Source organism: Lycorma delicatula, chromosome 3 (assembly GCF_047948215.1).
Source record: "Lycorma delicatula isolate Av1 chromosome 3, ASM4794821v1, whole genome shotgun sequence".
Lineage (NCBI taxonomy): Eukaryota > Metazoa > Arthropoda > Insecta > Hemiptera > Fulgoridae > Lycorma > Lycorma delicatula.
Window position 1 is genome coordinate 219,080,014 of NC_134457.1, and position 18,895 is coordinate 219,098,908.

Sequence of the window (18,895 nt, forward strand, 5' to 3'; positions counted from 1 at the left end):
CTACAAAATCAGCTGCCGGATCGTGTACTATTATAAAAACTGAAAGAATTACACACTTTATTTTACTGACTGAATTTTCTATCCGAATAAAAATACATAAAATAATTTTAAAAATATTTCCCATTAAATGTTTAGTAACTAACATTTTCTCATTTCCCTCATCCCGTTTGGAAAATATTTCCAGTTGGAAAAACTGTTAAGTCAGATAAAAATAATGCGGATTAGTAATGAAAATAGCTTATCGTTAAATCGCAAATAAAATAATACTTGAAAATAAATATGTGTTCAAATCTTTTGGATCATTATTAGGGATGTTGCTCGTATTTGCATTAATTTGACATTGAAGTCTTGTCTTTTGAATAGTAGGCAAAAAGAGTATAGCTGTGTACCTACACAGCTATATTTTACTTTCTGCGGTAATAACCGTAATAGTTATTCTACAATTCCTTTCAGATGCCTTTTCATCCTGGACGAGTTCATAGAAAAACCCAATTATAACTTGAAAGACGTAATCTCCCAACTTATCTATTTATTATTATTAATTTTTTTTTTTTTTGTAAATATTCTCCATGTTGAAAATATTTTTACAGTTATGTATATATGTTTTCTTAATTATTATGTAAATTATATATGAACATTTTGTTCCAGGGTTAATAAAATTAAGAGAGCTTGTTCGTTCTCCAGGACAAAGAGAAGTTGAAATTCATTTGAGACAAGCTGAGCCAGATACATATCGTAACGTTTTAAAAGAAATAAAAAGTAAAGAAATCCACAATCTTATTATAGATACCAGACCAGAAAATATGCATCTCTTTCTTAGAGGGGTAAGATTATCTAAAATGATTTATTCATAAAAATATAAAATAAATAAAAATATTTTAATTTAATAAGTTTCGTAATTTTTTTTTTTAAATTTAAATTCCTTTTTTTTAAAAACAAATCATATTTAACAAAAATGTTTACACATACACACACACAAAAAACATACACTTTAAATTACTATTTGGATAATGTAGTAAAGCAGACAACATTATATTATAATTGCTTAACTTTTAGTTAAGTTTTAAGATTTTTTATTTTTTTTCTCTTCAAACTGTGTTAAATAACAATAGAAATACGTACTTTTTTCACAGTGGAGTACTCTTGTACTGTAAAAGTTTTTGCGTTAGCGTGTGTTGATTTTTTAGTATTTCTGTCGTGTTTGTTTTTTTTTGCATTAATTTATGAGTTCAATAACCGATAAAAATGTTATTTACAGTAAATATATTTTTTATTAACTGCATCATTGTCTATATATTTAAGTATTATTTTTTATCTTAAACTAAAAAAAGTATTGTGTGTATTTATTATTGTTATCGGTCCATTTATGTACCTGTTAAAATTTTTCACTAATTATTAATGTCTCTGGATTTGATTTTTAACATTTATGAAATATTTTTTGCAAAATGTAAATTTCTTGTAATAACAGTCGTCCAACCTATCAGAAATTGATCCTGACAAGTAAGTCTTGTAAAGAAAATATACAGATGAGACTATATTAATTCTTTACTTAGAATTTTAACCAAAGAAATATACGATATACAAAGAAGAAAGATATTGTTATTATTTATGTTTCATTATATTTTTTATTTAATTCGTTTATTTATGTTTCGTTTTTATAAAAACAATTATTCCTTACTTAAGAAATCTAATACTTACTTAAAATTCTAAAGATTATTCCGTTACTTAAAACTCCGAACGAATAAGGAAGAAAGACAATCTATATTTATAATTATTTTTCATTACACTTTTTTCTTTTTTAGTTCTTTATTTTATTTTGTTCTCTTTTTTAGATTACAATTCATATCTTAAAATAATTTAAAATTATGACGATCTACTTTAATTCTAAGACAAAGAGAAGGAAAAACAGACACTATAACCCGCAAAAACAGACTCTGGCTCTGTAACCCGCAGTAAGCATTGGTCTCTTCCACCACAACCCTTCAGATTTCTCTGTAAACAAATTTTCTCTGTTTTCTGTATCCCATCGACACCAGATTCATAACACGTAATTTTATTTTCTTCTCGGTCCGTCTTTTATTTTCTTGCTTGAAATCTATCTTTTAATATATCATCTTTGAGATTCTTGTATTATTAATTCTATGTTAGTATCCCGACCTAGCAATTTTTTGAGATTTTATAAACTTCACTTTGATTTTTCATTACGCTTTTTTTTTAACCTCCGGGACCACCGTTAGGTATCGCTTCAGAGGATGAGAAGAATGATTTTAGCTTGTGTGAAAATGCCATGCCTGACCGCGATTCGAATCTGGGATCTCCGGATGAAAGGCCGGAACACTACCACTCGCTCCACGGAGGCTGGCCACTTCATTACACTTAAATTGATACGATTTCACTACGGTTAACTTAAGGTATTAAGCTTAGACCGAAGGTTTAAAATTTTTGCAGAGTTTTATTTTTCACTTGTTAGTTATTCTAGTAATCTTATTCTTCAATGTTCACCATCCTTCATTGACCCAAAAATTCTTTGCAGCACTTTCCTATCAAATCTCTTTAGGTTTTCTTCATCAACCGTAGCCAGTCTCTATGTTTCAATGTTGTAACCGGTCTCACCAAACTTTCATACATTTTAAATTTTGCTGCTTACATGCCGGCTTGTAAGCCGGTTATAATGAAGCTTATGGTTACGGTAAAGTGCTCTATTTCCTAGTCGTATTCGTTTTTTAATGCTGTTTCTCATTTCAATATCACAGTTTAAGAAATTCCCTGAAACACGTTTATAGTTTTTAAAAGGTCTTGTGTAACTCTCCTTACCTGAGTAACAGGTATCTTCAAAACAGATTTTTTCTTATGTACAGCACGTCCTATTATTTTGCTTATCTTTTGAATTTAATTTTTTAATTTACAAAATTTTATTTTTGTTACGTTATAATTTTTTAACTAATGTAGCATGTAAAAGAAACAGAAATATTTCTGTGTAAAATAAATAGTCATGCATGAAAAATCTTAACTAGAATTCTATACAGAAGAATTGAGAGGTGAGTGGAAGAAGTGTTAGGAGAAGACCAATTTGGTTTCAGGAAAAGTATAGGGACAAGGGAAGCAATTTTAGGCCTCAGATTAATAGTAGAAGGAAGATTAAAGAAAAACAAACCAACATACTTGGTGTTTATAGACCTAGAAAGGCATTCGATAACGTAGACTGGAATAAAATGTTCAGCATTTTAAAAAAATTAGGGTTTAAATACAGAGATAGAAGAACGATTGCTAACATGTACAGGAACTAAACAGCAACAGTAACAATTGAAGAACATAAGAAAGAAGCCGTAATAAGAAAGTGGGTCCGACGAGGATGTTCCCTATCTCCGTTACTTTTTAATCTTTACATGGAACTAGCAGTTAATGATGTTAAAGAACAATTTAGATTCGGAGTAACAGTACAAGATGAAAAGATAAAGATGCTACGATGCTGATGATATAGTAATTCTAGCCGAGAGTAAAAAGGATTTAGAAGAAATAATGAACGGCATAGATGATTCCTACGCAAGAACTATCGCGTGAAAATAAACAAGAACAAAACAAAAGTAATGAAATGTAGTAGAAATAACAAAGATGGACCGCTGAATGTGAAAATAGGAGGAGAAAAGATTATGGAGGTAGAAGAATTTTGTTATTTGGGAAGTAGAATTACTAAAGATGGACGAAGCCAGAGCGATATAAAATGCCGAATAGCACAAGCTAAACGAGCCTTCAGTAAGAAATATAATTTGTTTACATCAAAAATTAATTTAAATGTCAAGAAAAGATTTTTGAAAGTGTATGTTTGGAGTGTCGCTTTATATGGCAGTGAAACTTGGACGATCGGAGTATCTGAGAAGAAAAGATTAGAAGCTTTTGAAATGCGGTGCTATAGGAGAATGTTAAAAATCAGACGGGTGGATAAAGTGACAAATGAAGAGGTACTGCGGCAAATAGATGAAGAAAGAAGCATTTGGAAAAATATAGTTAAAAGAAGAGACAGACTTATAGGCCACATACTAAGGCATCCTGGAATAGTCGCTTTAATATTGGAAGGACCTGCAGAAGGGAAAAATTGTGTAGGCAGGCCACGTTTGGAATATGTAAAACAAATTGTTAGGGATGTAGGATGTAGAGGGTATACTGAAATGAAACGACTAGCACTAGATAGGGAATCTTGGAGAGCTCCATCAAACCAGTCAAATGACTGAAGACAAAAAAAAAAAATAATAATAAATAGTCCCTGTCCCGCCATTGTTCAGTGTTACCATACATTTTATGAATTTAAAAGTATTAGCATCTATTTCTTTGGATGTATATGGAAATTTCTAGAAATATATTTAGCTGTACATTTCAGTATTCGTATAACATACGATTATGCAGTATTTTGTAGAGTATTCTCCATTAAAATATGCTATAAAGGGAGTTAGTGTCAGAAAAGAAGAACGTATTCAAAAGTAATATCTTCAAACTAATCGAAGGAAATATTGAGTTTTATGTTATAACGTGTTATTTTCAACGATATTTTTGTTGTTTGAAGTTTATTTAAAGAAGACCTATAGAAATTAAGCACAAAAAATACGCAGTTTTAGTTTCTGTTTTGACGGTAGCCTAATTCTCTAATAGTTGAGAATTAATATGCATGTTCAAGGGAGCTTAAACTGTCTTGAAATCAAGTTCCTTAGGTATATTCCTGTAAGTAAAATGCGTTTTGAAAATAAATGATTTAAATATTTCATTACTTTATTTTCATATATTAAGAAAGGTAGATGTCAAAAGATGTTAGCAAGTCGGTCTGGGCTTTTGGACATAAATATGTTTCTACCTTGGCCCTGTAAGTGTTGAACGTACTTTGATGAAGAAAATTTTGTGTATTCCAATGTTTAATTTTTGTAAGTTAAGCGGCACTACAGTATTTACAGACTGAAGTCATAAGGACCAGAACAAGGTGCACAATATTTAGATCCATGCTTATTCTTGAGGGTGTCATATATTTTTTCCAAAACACAACTGAATAACACTATATTTCAGTTTTTGTTTATTTAAAGGTGTAAGCTAGCTAAGGCACCTTCAATTAAAGAAAAATACAATTTATTTCACATTCTAGACAGTATTTATTTTTTTTCATTTTTCCTGGACCTGAACTGATTTTTACAAAAAATATTTTGAATTTACGGAAATACTTATTTTTAATTCAGATTATAGGAAAAACAGTGAATGTTGGGATCAAAAAGGGCCTGATCCCTTTGACATCATTAAATTTCTTTTTGTTCCTGGAATTAGATTTTTTGTATAAAACTGTTCAAATATTTAAATACTGAATTCTCCAATTCCAAGTGACAAACGTACAAACAAACTTTGTCATTTTGTATTAATGTAGTAGAGAGTTAAAAAATTAAGTAAAAACATCGTTTTACTTGTAATTTAAATATTTAATTTTTTATGTTCGATTTCAAGGCATTTCGAACAAATTAAACAAAAAACCAGTTTTTGGCTGTTAAAAAAAAGGAAATTTTTAGCACTAAATATGTCTATTAACAATAATTAGGTACGATACGTTCAACTTTTCAAAACCGAGACCTAAATCAGAGGGAAAAAAGATGTGAAGAAAAAGATTATATCCATCAAAACTTATTGGAATGTCAACTTTCTGTTATTGTTGAGTACAGTAACTTCAATAAGCTTAGAATACAATAAATTCTTGATATTTTTCTAGGAAAATGACTTTTCTTGAAGCTCTTTCTAAAACGACAACACTCTCTTGAAAATCAAAATTTCAATTTAATGTCTCCATATTAAAATCAAAAATTAGAAATTTAAAAAAAATACTTTACGGTAGATTATACGTTATTCTAAAACATAATTAAAAAATAATCCTTTATATTATTTCACAATGAAGTATTAGAAATTTGAAATCGTTTTACCAGCATGACAAGCGATCAAACTCTATTTTACAAATTTATGTTTCTTACACACATTGATTAAGTTTCTTCAATTATAGTAGAACTCAAAACAATGAAAAAATAATTTTAATATAGTACGAAACTCAAGTTTTACCGACCAGAACGGCTAGTAAAGAATAATTGTTAAGAGAAAAACGTTTCCTTTCGTGACCTACATCTCATAAAAATTTAAATAGCAGTTATAATTCTCAATAATTTTTCATTTATTTATCAATCAACCGTTAAATCAAATTATTTGTGCACCCTTTATTTTGTTATTAGAACAATTTTTGCATTAGAAAATATATGATTTTTATCGCCTGCAAATTTAAATTATTGGTGGATTTCTTTGAAATAAATGTCCAAAATACCGACCTGGATAAGTGAAATTAAACAAGATATGCAAGAACTAGTAATCACAATAGAAGATTTACGAAACAAAACTGACAATATAAAAATACTAAAAGAAGTAAATTCCTAATTTAAAATTAAAGAAAAGAAAACCACAACGAGGGTTTGTTCAGAACTCAAAAAAGCAAGATATGACAGAATGAAATAGTATTGGGAAGCAATCAAGAAAAAAAAAAGTAAAGACGAACCAGAGTTGACCAAAGTAGTCCGCTGTGACCTCAAAATTCCCCCCCCCCAAAAAAAAACCCGGAAAATCTTTATAAATTTCAACAGATATCTGTAGGTAACAGATCTACCATACCATAAAAATTCTCTCTAGTATTGCTATTAACGGTATAAGAAAAGCAAATTAAACTTACCTGTTCCAGAAAATAAGTTCTTCCTCTTGAATCCTGGAAATCATTTGAATTTTTGTCGAACGCAGTTACATTGTACCACTGACGTAAATTCCAATTAAGTAAACTAATAATGATTGTAAAACCATATAAAATTTAGTTTCTGAGGATGAGCATAAAAATTTACGGTGTAGAACTATATTATGGTGTGTAAAATATTATGTTGGAAATTCACTTTCTTTTTTAACAGGTAAACCGTCGCTAACAATAATTTTTTTCGTTGCAGATTCTTCAGTTGCAGATGAACGATTACAAATATCATTATCTCTTTACAAGTTTTGTAAGTATTAGTTTACAATTATCTATTTTACTTTTTTCGTTTTTAACAATTCTGTCATCACAGCCTTGACATTTTGTGTAATATTCATCATCATTGTTTTAAAATTATTGATTGGTGTTTATCAAAGCCTAGAGGCATTTGGATTCGACTCAGTACATATAGTATTTTTTTTTAAATTGTTTACTTTATGTTTATTATGTGTTTATATATATATATATATATGAAATCGCCACATAACCTTGAAGCTTGTACATCTGTATTGTTGTTCTTGTCGTTTATTAATTTCTCTTGTACACTAGTCGCACTATATCTTAGCTGATGAGTTTTAAAATTAAATAGACATCGTGACAACATAAAACACAAGAACGGTACAATTGTATTCCTTACTTTCGGCTGAATTTTAAAATTTAATTCAGAAGACTGAAGAAATATTAAGGAAGAGTAACTTTTTTGATTACAAAAAACAGGATCAAAGGATCCCATCCAATAATTATACAGAGCGACCCTACAAACCTGTTTATATACACTACCAGATACAGTCTGAAACGACTATCCAGGAAAGAAACCGCGCGAAAAAATCTTAACATAGAAAGCTCAAGCAACCTTGTTCCTAAACTGATCCTTTAATCATAAGGGAACTTTACGTTCCCGATCCGCCAGCAACGTACGTATAACCAAAACATTTAATAATTAAACTAAATAAAAATAAACTTATCAGTAAATAGTTAAATAAAACTTTAGATTTTTAGATGTTCATTTTGGTACTTAAAGAGGGAATCACATCAGTGTATTTTTTGTCGTAATTTCTCATTTAATGTGGGTTTAAAATATATCTACTTTCGTAGCGGAGAAGACGTTGCCCACGTTTTCCTGCACAATCATCCAGCTTATGAGAAAAAGAAAGTAAGAAATATAATTAAAGTTCCTTTTTTTAAAAAAATAAATAAAAATTCTTAACAAAAGAAATTTATACATATTTTAAAAATATATCGTACATATCTTTATCGTAATTCTTACCGTTACGATCGTCAAAGTGTTTTATAAAATATCCACAGAACTGGTAGAATATATTAGTTTTAGCATTAATTTCTTTCTCTATAGAATTTTAAATAAATAATAAAATGTTTTTAAATTTAAGTGTTGAGTCAATTAGACAGACTGCTTCTATCTGAAAAATACCTGGTTAAAAAGGTCTCAGGCGTTAAAAAATATATTGCCAACATCATCATTTTAACGTTACAAGCTTTTCTTACATTACTTATCTTTTCACATCCTGTTCTTTCCGGCGTCTTAAAAAAAATATTAATTTAAATTAAACGTGTATCGTATAATGATGGTTTTGTGTAGTCTACTAGGCTTAATATACATTTTTTTTTTTATCAAAAATTTAATTTATTCAACATTTACTTTATAATATTTTTACCATCAATCATTCTTTAAGAATATAATAGATACGCTGCATGAAAATTCAGATAAGAATTTTGAAGAAAGAATAATTTATTATACTCTTGGTAGTTTTTTAAACTGTTACTCATATTAAAAATATTTAATTAGCGGATAAAAAACAACTGTTAACTTTTTGAAAAATTTCCGTTGTTTACCAGCAAAAACTTAATGAATTCAAGACTAAGATTCATGTTGTTCACCGAAAAGATTTTTTTTTTTGTTTGTTTGTTGCACGGGACTATCTTCGACTGATTGACGTATATTAAACGTATTCTTCGCAAAACTTGTTCAGTTTTCTTTACAGAATTATTTTCCTTCCTAATAAGTTGTTAAACAATTTTGTCTGGATTTATTTAAATTTAATTTTTTTTATATAATTGTTTGCTAGTTTTATTAAGTGTTTTTAAGATAATTGTTTAGATTGAAGATTAATTCGGTTTAACAGTTGTTTAAAACGAAATATTAAATATTACGAAACTATTTTTCAACCGTCTATGAATATTTAAAATTGTACAGGTTATTATGGGCCTTCATTCTGATAATTAAAAGTAGGAAAATGGAAAATTAATTAATATTAATTTAATTCAAATCTTAACAAGTTGTGAAGGTAAAATTTTTTAATTTTTTTTTAAAGAGGTAGAGGAACCCCATTTACGGGCGCCTCGACAGTTTCAAACTCGCTAACAGGTTCCGCCAGATGTTATTAAATTCGTATGTGTTCCTGCATACTACCGACTAAACCTCCGCCCCTGACTACCCATTCTTCCTGGTACAGTTGGTGTGCATTACCTCAGGAAGGGGGAAATACGCCTTCCCATACATTCAGACACCACAGTCAACAGACACCGACCTTACACACGCATAAGGTACCTCACACCAGATTAAAATCACACCACACACTCCACGAGATCCAATCATCACTCCAAATACACACCTCACGCCGCCCATTCCACACATCACATCACATCAGTCACATAAACACCTCACAGACAATTGAACACTACAGCATACTTACCTCACGGGTCACCATGAGAGGCGGGAGTGGAGTGCCCACGGCCTCATCGCACCTAGGCGACCCCCACACGTACGAGTAACCCCCTAGGTTCTCAGCCGCGCGCCTTCTGCCTCCGCATCCTCCGACGATCCCTTCTTGGGGCCTACGATTTTCCTCGATAATCCGTAATTTCGTCATTAACGCTCTTGCAAATCTGAAAACGGCAGATCAATATTCTTCACTATACAGCATAATCCTCATTAGTTCCTCCGGTTCAAACATTACGTCAGTTCCAATTAAAATCCAACGAACCATAGGTTCTTCTGGACCATCTTCCAGCATCCTTTATTACTCTATAGGTCCACCTGCCCTTCTCACATCCGTCCCATCTTTCTTGCCGTGCCCTCATCAACGCTTCCGTGATCGCCTCTCTCTTCTCAGTCGGATTCAAGGTACCAAGTTCTTGTAGCCTTCTCCTGCGTGCGATCGCTAAGTGTACGGGATGTAATCCCCGCCAAGACCTCCGCAGCCTCCAAAGAAACAGTTCTGTAGGCTGTTGTAATCCGAAGGCAACACCTCCTATGCAAGGCCTCAATTCTCCCTCTGTACTATCTGTACCGCACCACCACGTACGTCCAGATTTCTGCACCGTATAGCAACGTGCTATATGCAACTCCTATAAGTAACTTCCTCCTCAGTTGCCCCAGATCTCCACAGCTAAGTAGAATTCCTGCTATATGGCACATGACTCTCTCCGCCTTAAAAAACATATTTCTTTAAAACTAAATACAGTTTATTTAGTTATTTATTCACTCCGCTATGATTATTGAATACATTTATGTAGCTGATAAAAATTACATCAACTCCGAGAAACAAAATCAAGAATTTTGTAACTGCAGGCAGATTAAATTTGGAAAAAATTATATTTATACAAGTTTTTCATAAAAAATACTTTTTTACTAAGTATCATATGCGCTGGTCTCCGAAATTCTATTCTTCAAAAAATTCTTCGATCGCATAAAATTTACAAATTGCAAAGCAGATTTTTTTGTACGCTGCTTTTTAAATTTCTTATTTTGTTGCTAAAATAGTATGCGCACATGGGGTTCAAAAAGAACCAAAAGAATTACAAAAATTCATATCTACGAATTTTTAAAAAGATTATTTAAACGATTCAATAAGTTTTTATAACTCCTTCTATCAGGACGCTATCCTTTTTCTATAAATATAACAACATTTTTTCCGTTGTTAGCATAACTGTGTGCGCTACGGAGTTCGATAAAACAAGGTACTAAAATAAATATAGAAATTCATGTTCTTGATTAATTTTTGAATCATATATGCTTATCTTTAGAAAAAAGATAAATAATCTTAAATAATCTAATAATATTTAAATAATCTTAAACATAGTGTAACATTTTTCTACAATAAGTGACAAACTTTATACTGCATTACTCCAAAATTAATTATCAGTCGGATAACCGATTATTAAAAAACGATTATAATTATTTTGATTCTTCAGTCTTCTACTTCGTAGGTCTTCGTGCACTGATTTTTTTTTAGCATTAATTATTCTATTATACTTTACGAGAAACTCAATACCAAAATTTTTATATAAAAACATAAATAATTAGTTTATAAGAATACTATTTTTCACTGCGATTACAATAACATGTAAATTGTTAAAATTTATTAATTAGAATAAAAAATAATAAAGTAGATTTAAACTCATAATTACCTAATGAGTTAATGCTAATGGATATTTACTTAGTGCTTATGAGTAGAGTGAATATAAAAAAGCCTTACAGTCACATTTGTAGTTACTGCTTAGTGATATTTTTTTGTAAGTGTAAATACTTCGTTTAATTCATCAACTTGTGTTCTGCCTGGCGGCAGGTCCCTTACGTCACTTCTGTCACCATCCATTTCTGTTTCAAGCCTTCTCCTTCGACACCTTGTAGGTTCTGATCTTCACCTCATCTATTAACTTCGTCCTTCTTCTTCGATGTTTTCTCCTTCTATTAACCTTCCAAATCAATTGTCAATATTTCCGATAACCACAAGTTCTAACCAGTTTTCTTTTCATTTGTGTACTTCTCGTATAAGTGCTCTTTCTTCCTTTATGTTCAATATTTTCCTTTATGTTGTGTTCATTACTTCCTCATTCTTCACTTTATCCGTCTCTTATTTTCTCACCATTCTCCATAACCACATCTCAAAAGCCTTAATGCAATCGTTCTTCCTCTTCCTTATGATCTACGCTTCACTCCCATATAATAAGACCCTCCATTTAATAGTAAATAGTATTTGGCTAACCTCTTTCTTAACTCTAAGTCCAGACTTTACTACTTAGTAATTCCCTATTTTACTGAAGTTTTCCTTTGTCATCGCTACCCTTCCTTTTATTTAAACTTCGCTCTTCTAGTGCTGTGTCACCATAATATCCAAATATCTATAATTTTTTTACTTTTCCTACTCTTCTTTCGCTTCTTCTTACCTATAAATCCTCTTTGTTATTTCCTGTATTTATTACAATTTTTGAAAAGCGTGTGTGCCTCAGCTAGAATTACCATTTCATCAGAAAACCTTTTGTCTTTTATTTTTCGTCCTCCTACACTTATTTCATCTCTTCTTCTTTATAAAAGTGATTCCAAATTACACAACGATCTCTCGGGAGATGATTCTATAACCAAAAATAAAAGATTCATAGAAACATAGATCAGAAAACAATTCGTTAGCGAGTTTCGGCTCGCGAAATATTTATCCCTGCTTTCTGCTCTCTCTGTGAAATTATAAATTATAAATATGAAGATAGAGGTCTGAGACTACTTTCATTCAGTTTTTGAGATCATATATACATATATAAAACAACCTCATTAAACAAAAAAATATATTTTAAAATACAGCAAATATCTATAAATACTTATTCGAAAATATTGTTATATAAACTGCGCCACGCATTTATTTAACTAAATATTTTCATTACTTTTAATTTTAATATTTAATAATTATTACTTTTATTTATCGGTTATTTATTAGATATTTATATAATTTATTTTTTACTTTTTAGAGGGATTTTCTAATTTGTTTCCTTTTTTTATTAATGTTAATATTAATATTAGTTAAATAAATGCTTTTTTAAAAAATAATTTTATATATGTAATCAAATATATTTTTGTAATTTTTTTTGTTTTTTGTATTTTTTTTTAATTTTTACAATATATAGTGTCAATTTCTATGGTTTATAACCTGAAAATATTAGTCAACTATATTAAACTTACCTTAAATTTTTAATTGGATTTTTTTCTATCTTCTACATAATTACAACTATCATACAAAATAAATTATAAATAACATTGAATTTAATAGAATAATTAATAAATATTATTGACACTAAACTTATTAACAGTTCATATGTTATTGAACGGTATTTAGCTTATAGTTAAATACTGAACGGCATGGATTTACTGCTAAGATACAAAGTTACGTTAAAAAGTAAAAGTAGTCTAACCGACTAAAAAGCAGAAGAAAAGAAGCAACTGAATACCTAATTATTTTTTTAAAATTTAAATATATATTACAGGTATTACAGGAAGTTTATTTCACTTTTTCAGCTGTAATTCTTAAGATCATATTTTGAGGAAAAACCCCCGTTTTATTTCGCATTTCAGAAATTTTTTTTAATTAAAAACATTAATTTACGTATTTACCTTTGTTTTTTTTTTTTTTTTACAAAACATTGAATAGGATAAGAACAGTGATCCCACCGGGTTGGTCTAGAGGTGAACTCGTAATCGCAAATCAGCTGATTTCGAAGTCGAAGAGTTTTAAGGTTCACAGGCAGTTAGGTAGATCTAGTAACGGCAGTTACTTTTACACAGATTTGAATACTAGATCGTGGATAACAGTATCCTTTGGTGGTATTTTTTTTTATCGGTGTTGCGGAGAAATACCATTAACGTACCCCCCACTTGTGGGGGAGTGTCGGACTCGCACGGGTTCGGTTAGATTTTATTAAGAGCCTATGTGTGCCCGCGCCCTACCGACTAAAACTCTTACTTCACCGTTCCTCTCCTCCCGGGGCCGGGTTTGGAATTAAGTATAGCACAATCCCGGGGGTGCCAAAGCAGGAGGCGCAGGAGTCCCACAGCTTCACTACCGCCGCCCATCCGCGCAAGCACGGACTTTATTTGGAGGTAGAGTTTCAATTAAACACACGTCTCAGGAACGATCGACTTTTTTTTAACCTCCAGGACCACCGTTAGGTATTACTTCAGAGAATGAGATGAATGATAATTTTTTCCGGGATTCGAACCCGGAACCTTTGGATAAAATGCCAAGACACTACCACTCGCGCCACGGAGGCCGGCAGTAGGAACGGTCGACCTGAGACTGTACAAGACTACACTTCATTTACATACATATATATCATCCTGTGAAGTAATACCTTACGGTGTTTCGGAGGCGGAATAGGCGGTTTATCATTTAATGTCACAGATGTTGCAAAAATAAAATAAAACTTCTAAATAATTAATGGTAAGGTTTTTTTCTTAATTGTATGCAAAATTACTCACAATTATTTCCTTATTAATTTTCTAGCTTATACATATTAACCGTTTCTCCAGATAAATTAAATCTGAGAATATTTATTTTCAAAACTAACTAATAGTTAAGTATTTCCAAAAAAATTTTTTTAGTATTTTAGAAAACAATATTAAAAAGCCTTTTATGTTTGTACTGAGAGACACTGAAATAGAAAATTAACTACTTTAATAAAATAATTTGAAAAATTAATTATCATATAAAAATAGACGTAACTTTACTTTTGCATTTTTAAATTCACATGATTCAATATTGAGATTATGGATAAACCAGGCTGAATCCCTAATAAATTTTACAAAAAAAGATTACTTTAAAATAATGAAATAAAGGATTATTAGGTTAAATAACACAGCAGGCCGAAATTAGGCTGATGCGAGTCACGTTGCCTACTAATTGAAAAGACACCGCAATAATTCACTGATGATGATAAAAAGAATGAATGGAACCCTTGAATCGGGTTTACAATCGTTTGAAAACAAGAAATATAATAAAATTTATCCGATTTCGGTTCACTGAATCAGATTTAAAAAAAAAATTACACTATTTCTGATTTCGTTCTTATTTTGATTACGTTATATACATATTTTTATAAATACACGTATTTATATTCTTAATAAGTATGTATTTTTTCTTATTTGATTAAAATGAAATGTAATTTTTAATAACGTTATGAAGTTAAAATCAGTAGTGTATATAAACTCGATTTGTCGTTCACTGCACAGATTCAGTGATAGTCATGTTTATTTAGTGTAGTGATGTAGAAGAACGAAATCGTGATTTCAAAACAGATACGGAGAAGAATTTGAACAAGAAATGGATCTGAGGGGGAAATCTGTTTCCATAAACTTATCAACAAGTAAAATGCATAGTAAACACAAGTAAAATACATGAATAGCTTTTTAGGGGAGTAACAAAAGTAATTCCTTATATCAGAGAAGGAATTTTTAAAAACGTTTATCATCCGTATATTACGTAAACCTACCCGTTTACGTAAACGATTAGTTATCATTTTTGTATTTAATATTTAATTTTAAATTAAATTATTATTGTTATAATACTCAAAAATTATATTTATTAGATGTATTAATTAAACAGATGTTAAACTCTAATATTAAATGAATAATGCAAATTAAATTACATTATTGCTGATTAATTTACGTGTTTTTACATTTTTATTACTAATGTGAAGTAGAAGTATGCAAAAAATTTAGTCTGCAATGTGAGATAAAGTTGCTTGAAATTTATATCGAACTGTCCAGTTTTTATCATTTAGATTCCTTTAATGCGATCGGGGAAGATGTGATATTCTGTTGGGAACTGACAAAAGCATATTTAAGCAAGTCGGTATTTAAATAAATGCGAAATTAAACCCCCATGTTTTGATGGCGTCAAACCATATCGGCAAATAAGTAATTTCGGTTTTATAGTGTAAAATAAAACTCAGTTTATTATACAAAGAATGAACTTTAATCAGTTAAATTTTTGTATTCCGTTCGATAACTATTTGCTATCTTTCTAGCAACTTCATGATTCCGCGCTCATAGAACTTCTGGTCCTTATTTTAACGGCCATAATGATTTAAGTGGACGGTATAGGTAGTGGTAAAGAATCACTGGATGCGTGAATCACTGTTATTTAAAATTTCGCTATTAAACTTTAATAGCGTATTGTTTTACTTAAAACAACAATACGCTATTAAACAGAAAACATACTAATGAAAACAGAAAACTAATTAATTACAAGTATGAATTATGTCAATTTTCATGTGATCCGTAAAGGAAAAGGCGCTATGTCTACCTTCTCTGTCCACATCATAAACAGAACTGGTCTAGTAAATTAATACTAGTTGCCAAAACACCCGATCGCGCCAGATCGCGCCTACTGACAGCGGCAATAATCAAAAATTATCAACAAATAACTGAACGGAGGGTGATCTCAGGTCATCATCATTAATGTAAGCTTTACTATTCAAAGAATTTTGCAAAATTCGAAATCGAGCTCCATCCCAACCCCGTAGGGGAAGATTCCCACCTTTTGGCTATTCCGGTCACCACACCACCCTCACCGTTCTGAGCCCTGAGGGGCTTAACCGGTGGTCATTTTTAGACCCTCTAACTGATTACTTTCTACGAGTTACCGAATATGTGCGAGTCCTTGCATCGTTTTAGTGGAAAACGATTCCTTTGAGATATAACAATTCTGGCCGTTTTTCATAGATTGCATCCTCCAGCTATATTGACGGTAAATCTGAATTGATCGTTTGGTTACTTGGAAGCAGCTCAAAAATTATACAACACCTTTGTAATCCAACCAAATTGACAGCATGATACTTGTAATGCAATTCAGTCTTCGATGAGGTTTGTTCCGGTCGATTACGCTTGAACCATGATCGTTTTCGATCAGTGTTCTTGTAGACGATCTATTTTTCATCACCAGTAACGATTCATTTCAAAAAAGAGTCGACTTACCGCGTTTGAGATGCATATCGCAAATATTGATTAGTTGTGTTAAGTCAACCTCTTTCAATTCATGCGGAATCTAAATATCGAACTTCTTAACGAATCCACACACCGTATGCGAGGTGGTGGTGGCGCAGGCACGCAGACTGTTCGGGAGAGCGGCCGTGTCCGAACACGGCCATCTCCGGGACATCTGCCGAGAGGACCGTACTCCACAGGGTATAAAAACCAGCCTCATTCCGTATTAAACGAACCACTTTCAAGAGGCGATACGAGAGTCAAAAATGACAAACCAGGCTTAGGAGCCTCTATATCGCATAACCTATAAATGGTAACCTCCCGAAAATTCCGGCCGCGAAAGTGACCGTTTTCGCATTTATATTTTGTTAAAACTATAAAAAGCTAGACAACACCCCACACCGTATCACGAAGAGATCACAATTTCATTCAGTCAGCATATGCGACTCCCTCTGGAGAACGGGGCGCATTTCTACCTCCAAATAACTAGCGCTCCGGTAGGCGCATTTCTGCTAGCCCATAGGTGCTGGTACCGAAAGGACTAAAGCGGATGGACTGAAGGGGATTCACGCCGGGACTACTAGGCTCAAAAGCTTAGTCTTTCACGGTCAGAACCAGTAAATAAATTTCACTATGGTCCATACGGATAGGAACGCAAATTACCAAATCCGTCCGTAAATAAAACTTAAAATTTATAACCGTCACTAAATAACCGATGCAACTCGCCCAATAATAGAAAGATACAGCAGCAAGGGACATTGTCCAGGCTCTGCGATCTGTAGGGAGAAATATCGAAACTCCCGCCATTCTTGCGTTCCGGTCACGAATCCAAGACATTTAATGTAATTTTCTATTGTTTAATGTGACACGTTTACCCTCTCTGCACAGTTGTATGACGATCCGATTCAATTACGGTTTTGATAGGTCTTCATCGACTTCAGTAGGGCTACCAGAACGTTGGTTATCTTTGAGTGAAATATCCGTAGCACTGAATTTTTTAAACCGATTCTGATACGTACGTTCTGTTAGGCGAAGTTCATGGCGAACACCATGAACTTCACATATCTCTTTGTGAGCCTCTGCAGCTTTCTTGCCTTAACGATAATTAAAAATTAAAATAGATCGAAAATGTTCCTGTTTGCATTCCATGTTAAAATTGACCGTAAATCAACAGTTACAAACAAAATTACGTGCAATTTGTTTCAAGTGCGCTAAAAGTGACAGACATCAAATGCCAAAAAATCATAACATTAGCAGGAACCCTTCAAAACAAATATAAAGCTATCCATTTGTGAAAACCGAAATTACTTTCTAGCCAACCCTATACAAATTATTAGAATCGGGCTTCAGAGCATAGACGTTTTACTCGAAATAAAATGCAAATAAATCAATTTAATACTTACCTTTAATCGTAATATTTGGAATTATAATTATTATTGAAACCTTAGGTGATTTCAAATTAGATTTAAAAAACAAATAAAAGGGCTGTATTTATTATTTAGATGCTTACTACATAAAAATTTTGGTAACCACTTTTTTTAAATACGCATTTTCAATGTACCATACCGACTGATTGATTTTCAATGTACCATACCGACTGATTTTCAATGTACCGTGATTGCCGTGACGAATGAAGATGGAAATTCAATAATCGTTTATCTAAGAGCGTAACTAATTTTTTGAATACGAATAACGAAATATAACTTTCAATAAACGCGCCGGCATGTGACTGATACCAAAAGAATTGATCGCAAATCACCAATACTGATGGTCGGTGACTGAATGCACTAAATCCGTTAATATATTCTTAAAGTGAAGTTCCCGATCAACCTTTTCATCCTGTAAACCAATCAGATCTCCTGCTTTATTTTAAAAATGGCAACCCTATCGTCAAACCAATTTTCAGCAGTTTTAAGGTACGCCTTGAAATTTAAGTTCTTGTGAACTGTTTTAAAGAAACGTCTGGAATTGAAATAGTAATGTTTGAGAAAAATTGATTTTCAAAATCGACCAGGCGGCTTGGTCTAGTGGTGAACGCGTCTTCCCAAATCAGCTGATTTGGAAGTCGAGAGTTCCAGCGTTCAAGTCCTAGTAAAGTCAGTTATTTTTACACGGATTTGAGTACTAGGTCGTGGATATCGGTGTTCTTTGGTAGTTGGATTTCAATTAACCACAGGTCTCAGGAATTGTCGAACTGAGACTGTACAAGACAACACTTCATTTACACTCATACATATCATCCTCATTCAGCCTCTGAAATATTATCGAAAGGTAATTACCGGAGGCTAAATAATACTCAGTATGAATGTTTAATAAAAGTAACAGTAAAA

At 31.7% G+C, this 18,895-nt stretch overlaps 1 protein-coding gene across 12 annotated transcripts in view; it reads left to right on the forward strand.

The window, feature by feature from the left end:
- Positions 1-18,895, forward strand: part of LOC142322429 (glutamate receptor ionotropic, kainate 2-like) — a 722,458-nt gene that overhangs the window by 404,499 nt on the left and 299,064 nt on the right. For all 12 annotated transcript variants that reach the window (XM_075361507.1, XM_075361506.1, XM_075361508.1 and 9 more), the window contains exons 6-7: positions 649-824; positions 6,993-7,046. In XM_075361507.1, coding sequence (XP_075217622.1) covers positions 649-824; positions 6,993-7,046 — 230 coding nt within the window. The remainder of the gene's footprint in view (positions 1-648; positions 825-6,992; positions 7,047-18,895) is intronic.